Source organism: Macaca nemestrina, chromosome 17, assembly GCF_043159975.1.
Source record: "Macaca nemestrina isolate mMacNem1 chromosome 17, mMacNem.hap1, whole genome shotgun sequence".
NCBI classification, from domain to species: Eukaryota; Metazoa; Chordata; class Mammalia; order Primates; family Cercopithecidae; genus Macaca; species Macaca nemestrina.
Window position 1 is genome coordinate 18090653 of NC_092141.1, and position 9914 is coordinate 18100566.

The following is a 9914-nucleotide window of genomic DNA, read 5'->3' on the forward strand; positions in this document are numbered from 1 at the left end:
TTGGGGACGCTGGACCCCAGATCCCCAGGAGGCCATCCCAGACCAGGCAGGAAGAAGGCCTCAACCCTGAACTGAAAACCTGAAATTCTAGAACAAACCCCAGAGCCCACTCCCAGTGTGGGCAGCGGGGAGGGGAGCGTTCTGACATTTCTCAGCTGCTGTGGGTGGGATGGAGCGCCCACCCTGAGCATGTGGGGTCCTGTGGGCCCCTGCTCCAGCCTGGAGCCAGCTGTGGGGGTCAGAGACCAGCCTGGAGCCCTCCAGCAGGTTACTCAGCCTCTGCTGTCATTGGTAACCTGGGTAAAATAACAGTAATCCCATCACAAGGTTGCTGTGGGCATGAGACTTCCAGCCATGCCTGGCACATAGGAAGCTATTGTCATTTGTTTCACTGGCTTTGCACCTGGGCACAGGCCGCCGCCCTTCTGCCTTCGCTACCTCACCCCCTGCCCCCAGCACGGTGGCGCTGTGCCTCTGGCACCTGGTGACTTCTCCCTCCCCGGCCTCAGGTTTGCTTCACTCTTCCAAGGGCCTTTTTGGCGTGACTGTCCTGTCCCGGCCATGTCCACTCCAAGCAGCTGGTCCAGGTGTGGGGCAGGCCCCAAGCTCAGCAGAGGACAGTTTTGAGACTTAGAGGAGGACGGCATCAGATTTACATGAAGTCAGCATCTCAAGGGATTACCACGTCACCGCCTCCTCTCACAGGTCTGAGAGCCGGTCCCCTGGAGGGTGCAGGTCTCATCCTAGGTAAAACAGTCCCAGCCTAGCTTCAGTGCTCCTGCTGCCAGAAAGGGTCGAAAACCACGCTGATGCCTTCACTGTTGCCTGGAATGGGAAGCCTCAGTTTCACCATCATCTGTCAAGTGAGATTAAGGAAAGGGGCCCACAGAGGGCCGTTAGAGCCAGTGGGCCGGGCGTGGTGGCCACACCTGTAATCCCAGCACTTTGGGAGGCCTAGGCAGGCAGATCACCTGAGGTCGGGAGTTTGAGACCAGCCTGGCCAACACGGTGAAACCCCGTCTTTACTAAAAATACAAAAATTAGCTGGGTGTGGTGGCACGTGCCTGTAATCCCAGCTACTCGGGAGGCTGAGGCAGGAGAATCACTTAAACACAGGAGGCGGAGGTTGCAGTGAGCCGAGACCATGCTATTGCACTCCAGCCTGGGCGACAGAGCAAAACTGTCTCAAAAAAAAAAAAGAGTGAGCCAGCGGACAAGGACACACACCACACCCGGCACGCAGAAAGCATGCGGCAGATGCTGCCTGGTAGCCACAGCCATGGTGGTAACTGGCATCACTGGCCCAAGGGGGTCTCCCTACCCAATGTACCAGTCCAGGTGGTGCTAAATGACCCACGCTTGTGGGCATGTGCACCCCAGTGCTGAACCTCCTGGGAGATTTTCAGGCACCATTTTGGAGAAGGGAGGCGGGGACCACAGCTGGCCGGCCAGCCTGTAAGGCTTTTTTTTTTTTTTTTTTTTGAGATAGGGTCTCACTCTGGTGCCCAGGCTGGAGTACAGGCAGTGGTGTAATCTCAGCTCACTGCAGCCTCGACCTCCCAGGCTCCAGCAATCCTCCCACCTAATCCTCCTGAGTAGCTGGGACTACAGGCGCACACCACCACCCCTCACTATTTTTTGCAGAGACAGAGTTTCACCATGTTGCCCAGGCTGGTCTCAAACTCCTAGACTCAGGCGATCCTCCCACCTTGGCCTCCCAGAGTGCTGGGATTATAGGCATGAGCCACTGCACTCAGCCTACCAGCATGTAAAGCTTGAGGGCTGGGCTCCAACTGGAGACTCACCTGCCTTTCCTTTCTCTTCATCAGACGTGTTCCAGCTGCCAAGAAGCCGGGGCCACCATTGGGTGCTGCCACAAAGGATGCATCCACACCTACCACTACCCGTGTGCCAGCGATGCAGGTACGAGCCCGCCCGGGAACAGGAGGGCATTGGAGCCCATCCAAACAGTCCAGGGGGACCCTGGGCACAGCTCCCCAAACCCAGGCCCCATCTCACTCTTCAGTTTCCCTCCTCTCTTGCCCCAGCAATTCTTTATCTTTCTGTCCGCATAGACCTCTGCTGGGCAATGCCAGGGACATGGAAATGAGGCATTCCCCAGTCACCTGCTTGAGGAGTGCCCAGAGCAGTGAGCGAAGATAGAGGCGTAAATTACAATGTGGAATGCTGTCTGTGGAGCCGTCATTGCCAAGGGGCGGGGAGGATCTCAGGCCTCAGAGAGAAAGGGGCATTGGGGGTTGGGCCTTTGAAGGATGAGTAGGAGTTCACTGAGCAGAGACAAGGGGAAAGGCACTACTATGACAGCAAAAACCAAATGAGTTGGGGGTGATGAGATTCAAAACAGAGACTGAGACCCATGATCTCCTGTTGGCCACAAGGAGCAATTGTGGAAGCTCTGAAGCAGGGTAACGGGGTCTGGAGGTAGGTCCAGGCTCCCCTCATCCTCCCCCCAAGTCCCTCCTCTCACTCATGCATTCATTTGTTCCACAAACATTTATTAAGCCCCTACTATCACTGGGCACACAGAGTGACACTGCATGGACTGGAGCTACCCAAGAGCCCTTACCTTTATCGACCAGGTGGGGAAACTGAGGCTCAGAGACATTCCTTATTTCATCCAAAGAAAGCAGTTGCTTATGGTACAATATTCGTCATTGGTGACAACAATGTTTGGGGAGATTTGGGGCCAACTTTGGCCTGGATTCAAACCCTAGTGATAGTGGGGGTTTTCGTTTTTGTTTGAGACAGGGTCTTGCTCTGTCACCCAAGCTAGAGTGCAGGGGTGCAATCATGGCTCACTGCAGCCTTAACCCCCTGGGCTCAATCATCCTCCCACCTCAGCCTCCCGAGCAGCTGAGACCACAGATGTGCGCAGCCATGCTGGCTCCTAGTAGTGTGTTTATTTTTATTTAGTTATTTATTTATTTTTGAGACGGAGTCTCACTCTGTCTCCAGGCTGGAGTGCAGTGGTGCGGTCTTGGCTCACTGCAACCTCTGTCTCCTGGGTTCAAGCGATTCTCCTGGCTCAGCCTCCCAAGTAGCTGGGAGTACAGGTGTGCGCCACCACGCTCAGCTAATTTTTGTATTTTTAGTAGAGACGGGGTTTCACTGTGTTGGACAGGATGGTCTCAATCTCTTGACCTCATGATCTGCCTGCCTTATTCTCCGAAAGTGCTGGGATTACAGGCGTGAGCCACTGCGGCCGGCCCCTAGCAGTGTTTTTAATGTGTGGTCTTGAGCAAGTTGGTCAGTATCTCTGCACGCAGTTTCCCCACCTGTATGATGGAGATTAATAGCCTCTTCTCTGCAGAGCTGCTGGGAGGAGAGTGAAATAAACACTACCCACACAGTGCTGCCTCAGTCCTGTTTTGGGTCCAGCCTCTGTGACCTCTCCCCTGTACCCTCAATCCCTCCCAACTCTGGCCTGGAAAGAGGTGAAGTCATAACCCACCTCCCAGCGGACAGAGCCCAGGTCCCCCAGACTCCCATCACTCTCCCAGCAGCCCCACCTACTGCCTCCCCTCCTCACCTGATGCCCTGCTGGTTTTGCCTGGACAGAGGGGACCACAGCCTGTACCCCACCTGCCTGCTGGGTCCCCGGCCAGTGTCAGCCCAGTGGAGCTGCCCCAGGGAGGACACAGAGGACTTCCGAGTGCTGACAGTTCCTTGGCGGGCTGAGCTGCCCACACCCAGTGGGGAGGGGGCTTGCTGGAGCTGGGTCGGGGAGGATTCTCACTGGCTCCACCCTCCCACTCTGAGCAGTGTGAGCCAGAGTTTAACATGGACCCTGCCACTTGCCCAGGCATGTGGCCGCACTCCTCTTAATAGCTGCCACGAGTTGCATTCCTCCTTCCACAGTGATTAACTTAGCGCCAGCTCCACTCCCAGCCCTGCGACAGGCCCATGTTGTTTCCAGCCATCTTCACGGATTGGCTGCCTCACCCACAGCACACAGCATGGCGTGGACAGTCCCAGGACTTAATGCCCTGGCTTTCTTGTTCCATGCCTATGTTCTTTCTCCTACCCCAGCGCTACCCAGTCCCCCAAGGGGCTTACCCTTGAGTGGGACAGACAGCAAAACCGTGGTTCTTGGCCACAGTTAGAGAGACCAGACAGGAAGTAGAGTGCACTGTGGGAGAGGTTCATGCTGTCTGAACCAGGAAGAAACCTAGGAAGACTTCCAGGAGGAGGTGACATTTAAGCCAGGCCTCAAAAAATCGGGGGAGCTGGGCAGAAACTATTTAGTGGTGGGACTTGTATACTAGGCTTTGAGCAAGAGAACTTTTGTTTCAGGTAAAATCCTAGAAGGATTCCTCATATAACAGGGATCCCTGTAGCGCCATGAAGATTGAGGCAGGAAAGGGACTGGGAATGCTGTAAATGGAGACATATACCTCAGAGACTGCGTTGGCACAGAATCCATGGGACTTGATGATGAGGGAGAGGGAGGTGGCAAGCCTGATGCCCAGCTTCCCCATGAAGGGGAGAAGTAGGATACGGACGTGCAAATGGAGTTATTAGCTGCTGCTGCAGAGCTACTGGCCCTTCCAGGCCCAGCTTCATTTCTCCAGCGCCAGCCCTTCATTATTCCTCAAAAGGGCATGAGTTGGCTACAGACTCTGCTGGGAGCAGGATGATCTAGGGTGGCCCCAGCTGGACCAGCTTGCCTTTGCTCCATGCGGTCTCATCCTCCAGCAGGCTGGCCTGGGTGCGTCCTCATGGCGGCAGCAGGGCTCTGAGACAGTGGAGGTCACAGGGCCTCTCACAGCCTAGGTCCTGGACTTCACCATGTTCTGTTAGCCAAAGCAGATCCCAAGTCCAGCACAGAGAAGTGCAGGCCACCTCTCCATGGGGTGAGCTGCAGAGCCACACCACAAAGGACCCGGGTGCGAGGAGGGGACGGGGCTGCTCTGCCAGGCCATCTACACACACGGCAGTTCCCTTTGGCCACACTGCAGCAGAGGCCGCTGTGGACATACAAAGTGTGGGCATCTGGGCTCAGGACCGAGTGTCGCCCATCATCAGCAGGCGGGGGCTCATCAGAGCTCTGGAAGGGACAAGATAGCGGGGTTGTGTTCACCATGGAACAGCTGGCTGAGGAGGAGGGTGGACCCCTGGGAAACCGAGGAACAGCTGCCAGAGAAGGCGAGGGGGAACAAGTAAGCTCGAGAGTGAAGGTGGGGAGGACGGGCGCTTGGGGTACAGGGAGGGCCCCCAGGGCGACTCTCTCTGCCAGCCAGGCGGCGGGGGGTGGGGTGGGAGTGAGAGGGCACTGAGGGAGCGGGCTGGTCAGGCTGATCCGATGTCTGGCCAGGGAGGAGCCCCAGGCCTCTGCATCAGGCACTGGGACTGCAGGGCACCAGGGCTGCCCATTGGCTGCCAGCCTCTGCCCTGCACCGCGCTGTCCTGGCCTACTCATCTTGCCACTTTCCAATCCTTGTTAAGGACCCCACTTTGGAGACAAGCAGTGACTCTGAAGAGCAGGCAGAGGCTGCTACACCCCAGTGTCCTGTCTGAACCTTTCTCCACTCAGGCCCTGGGGCCAAACTGTCAGTGAGCACCCAGGTTCCCCAGGTGCAGGCACCAGGTCAGGAGCCAGATCATTGAGGATTGGCCTTGCCCAGTCACTCCCGCTCCGTGCCCCATGTGGGGTGGTGCTGGGGCAGTGCTGAGGGAGCCAGTTTGGAAGTGGCAACCTCCTACCCTCAACTTCCCTTGGTGGGAGCGCCTGCAGTACCCAGGCGTGCAGGGGCAGGCCTGGGGTTTTAGCCCAGTGTCTTTGGAAAATCTGGTCCAGCCCCAGAACCGCATCTGGCTTGCCTGAGCCAAGGGAAGGGGAACAGCGGTGGCACATCTGCAGCTGCTGGCCCTGAATGGCAGTTTCCAGGTCCAAGGCACTCCCAGCTTCTGGAGACAAGGGGAGACTGCCTAAGAGAGGCCTGCTACCGCCCAACCCTGCCCTCAGGGCTGCAGAGCTGTCCCCGCCCTGCCTTCTGGCCACCACCCTGTCACGATGCCATTGCACAGAGCCAGCTCCAGTGTGAAAGGAAGATTGTGTTGAAGACAGCACCAGCCTTCAGCTACTTTTGGGTCTGGGGTTCAGAACAGTGGCTGGTGAGGCTTGGGGGGAGGGGAGCCCAGAAGGGCACTAGCGGCTGGGGGCTCCCTGGGGAAAAAGCCAGCTTCTCCCTAGGTGGCAGCAGGCAGGGGAGTGGGGCCTCGCTGAGATAGCAACACATCCCGGGCCTAGGTGGGCATAAGCACTGGCCAAGCTTGGTTGTCTTCTCTGCCCCGCCTCCTGCACCCACTGCATGCCACACATGTGCAAGGTGGTTTATTTTTAAATTTTATTTTATTTGTTTTATTTTATTTCATCGGAGACAGGGTCTGGCTGTGTTGCCTAGGCTGGAGTGCAAGTGGTACAATCATAGCTCACTGCAACCTCCGCCTCCCAGGCTCAAGTGATCCTCCCGCCCCAGCCTCTCCAGTAGCTGGGACTACAGGCATGCACCACCATGCTGGCTAATGTTTGTATTTTTGATAGAGATGAGGTTTTGCCATGTTGCCCAGGCTAGTCTTGAATTCCTGGGCTCAAGCGATTCACTCACCTCATCCTCCCAAAGTGCTGAGATTACAGGTATGAGCCACTGCTCCCGCCAGAGTGGTTTCTGTACACTCCCCTCCTTCCATCTCCATGACAGGCATACAGTAGGTGGCATAATGCCCATTTTACAAGATGTGGAGACAGGCTCAGATAAGTAGCAGATGCTCAAATCCAGGCTTGCAACACCACTACCAGTCCGTCCACAGGGGTTCATGACGTGCTCACTGGAAGTCAGTGAGCTCTTCCAGGGGCCGGGCATACATCCAGGGAAGGAGACAGAGCTGGTGCCCTCTGGGAGCTTGCCTGAGAGTGGGGAAGAAACAAGGAGCAAGGCCGGGCGCGGTGGCTCACGCCTGTAATCCCAGCACTTTGGGAGGCCAAGCAGGGTGGATGACCTGAGGTCAGGATTTTGAGACCAGCCTGGCCAACATGGTGAAACTCCGTCTCTACTGAAAAAACAAAAATTAGCCGGGTGTGGTGGTGCATGCCTGTAATCCCAGCTACTCGGGAGGCTGAGGCACGAGAATCGCTTGAACCCGGGAGGCGGAGGTTGCAGTGAGCCGAGATCGCGCTATTGCACTCCAGCCTGGGTGACAGAGTGAAACTCCATCTCAAAAAGAAAAAGAAACAAGGAGCAAGAGAAGATCACACAGGTCAGCCTCTTAGGAGGCAGTGACAAGTGCGGCTGGCAGAGTAAGGCGGGAGGGAGGGAGGGAGGGACTCCCTCAAGTGAGGAGGGGCGGCTCGTGGAACTCAGCGGGAAAAGCTCAGTGGAGGAGGTGAGGTGAGTCAAGACCGCCAGACCAGGAGCCTCACCCGCGCCGTGGAGTGGAGTGTGGAGGGTTTTGTGCAGGATCTGATTAACTCTTGGAAAAGAGCCCCTGCAGTCTAGAGCGGCGCGGGCAGTGCGGCTCCCCTCCTGGCGGCCGACAAAACCCCACAGCTGTGAGCCTCCACCCCGTCCTAACCACCGAAACTTCTCTTTGGTCACAGGTTGCATATTCATCGAAGAGAACTTTTCTTTGAAATGTCCCAAACATAAGGTAGGGGACCACAGTGTTTTGTAGGGGGAGGGGTGTCAAGCGGGAGACAAGCCCCACCTCGCACCTCCTTCACAGTCCGCCGCCCCTTGGCTGCGCAGCCCCGCAGGGCCCAGCCCGAGAGGGAGGGAGCTCTCCCCGCCCACCCCCAGGAGCCCCCGCTGCCGTCCGGCTCAGGTCCCCGTCCACTTGCGCGATGCCGCCGCAGCCGCCGAAAACCCGCCTGCGTCGGGGCATGGGCAGCCAGGGGCTGAAGGGCGTCCCTGGGACGGCCTCCCCGCAGCTCCCCAAGATAGGTGACAGAGTGGAGCAGGCGGGGGCGCGGGACGGTGGCACGGAGGTAAAGGTGAAGGTGGATGGGGTGGGGCCGACGGCCTCGGGCGGAGACCCCAGCCGCGCTCTAGCGTCGCCTGGGTCGGGGGCCTGGGGGGCGGGCCCACACCGGGGGCGGGGCCTGTGGCCTTTGAGGTCCGCGGTCGTGGGTAACGGGTGGGCGGGCGTCTTTTGCAGAGGCTGCCGTTGTAATCCACCCCAACGGCCGGAGGAGCCGCCGGAGCCCGCCTGCCCGCCCGCCGCCGAAGGAGAGGAGCCGCCTGCGCAGCCCCCGGGCCTTTGAGCTGCTCCCAGTGCGGGTCCAGAGCCGATCCTTGATCCGGGTCCCGGATCGTGGATCCGGCCGCCTAGGGCTCAGACTTGCGGCCCCGGGTTGGGAGGAAAACCCGTTCCGGAGCCGCCTGCTCCCGGAACCGGACGGCACAGGGCGTTCTTGCCCACCCCAGGGGCCAGGCTTGCGGAGGGGGAGCCCGCGGAGCGGCCAGACTCCCCGGGGCGCTCAGCCTCCGGCGAGGGTGCGAGACGGCTTTGGCCTGGGGACGCTTTTCCCCTCTGGAATCTCAAGACGACGTGGCACACATTCCACGTGGGTGCTGTCGCCACCCCAGTCGGTCGTGGCGTGCAGCTGGGAGCCCTGGGCTTGGGGGTGGGGGTCGAAACAGTTCTGGAAGAGGCGGAGGGCGGCTCCTGGCTCCGTGGACTAGGCGGGGGAGAAAGGAAGCCTTTCTAAGAGCGGGCTAGGCAGGCGCTGGAGGGACCTGAGCCTTTGGAACAAACCGTGCGGAACGCTTCCAGGGGCCTTCCCGCCCAGCCTTTGCCAGATCTGTCGTGCGTTTCAGGCAAAGCCGGGGTAGACCTGGGCTGTGCTCAGTTAGGGGTTGCGGGCTCTCCGAGAGGTTGTGGGCGGGACTGGGACACCCTTTGGCCTCTGTTCGTCCCCTTTCCAGTCCACCCCACCCCTGGAGCCCAGCCTGGGAGCGCAAAACCCAAGAAGCGGCCAGAACGCACCTCCGGCGGACGCGCGACCGTTGTGCACCACCAGGGACCGCCGCGCCCACTCTGCACGGGAGCAGGGACAGCGCTAGATTCGTGTACAAAACCTGTGTACCCCTCTATATATATGTTACATAGAATGTATATATGTTGGGAACATGCTCGCTTCTCCCGTGTGTCGCCGCCGTGCGTCGTGCGCCCGCAGCAGAGCCCCAACCGGGCCTTTGCCGGGTAGGGGGCTACCACGACGCCCCTTGCCTACGCAGCCACCACCGGCCCGGGCCAGTCCCTGCCAGTCCGTCTGCCTGTCCGTCCGTGTCCTCAGCTCTGTCCACGCTTCGATAGGCCTGATGCAGCCCCCAGCCCAGGGCCGCCCTAGCAACTTCCTGTACATATGACTGTAAAATGGTAAACGTGTGTATTATATCTGGCCTCGTTATATAGTGTATATATATGTATACATATACATATATATAATATATATGAAGACTGTAAATGTTAAGACGACTAGTGTTCTTATTAGTATATTGCTTCACACTGAAGATTGTGTGTATCGAGCTGTTTCTAAAAGATGTTTATTTTCCTTAAGAGTAAAAAACAGTCATTGCATTCAGAAAAAAAAAAAAAAAGTCAATAAAGATACAACGATTGTTTTGGAAAATCTGCAGCCCGTGGATTCCGACCAGATTCAGCTGGGAGCCGGGCCAGTGTTTAGGTTGGGGAATGGGAATGAAGGGAGGGGCTCAGGGGGGCATGAATGGAGTCAGGGAGCCCGCCGTTCACAGAACAGGAAACCTCTCCGCGCCTGTGCCCCCTCTCCAGTGTGGCGGCGGGTCGGGAGGGAGGAGGCTTCTTTGCTGTGAGAGGACCAGGGGCTAGGATGGGGGCAGGTGAGACGTGCCAGACTTGCAGGGAGACCCAAG

At 58.1% G+C, this 9914-nt stretch overlaps 1 protein-coding gene across 5 annotated transcripts in view; it reads left to right on the plus strand.

Annotated features, from left to right (window-relative positions):
* Positions 1-9672, plus strand: part of LOC105491063 (retinoic acid induced 1) — a 131105-nt gene extending 121433 nt beyond the window's left edge. For 4 of the 5 annotated variants that reach the window (XR_011615436.1, XR_011615437.1, XR_011615439.1 and 1 more), the window contains 2 exons: positions 1830-7668; positions 8176-9672. Coding sequence is in view for 1 of the 5 variants with exons in the window: in XM_011757195.3 (XP_011755497.2) it covers positions 1830-1923; positions 7619-7668; positions 8176-8190 (159 nt within the window). In the remaining 4 variants the exon portion in view is untranslated. The remainder of the gene's footprint in view (positions 1-1829; positions 7669-8175) is intronic. The other variant, XM_011757195.3, reaches the window with a different exon arrangement.
* Positions 9673-9914: the final 242 nt, after the last annotated feature.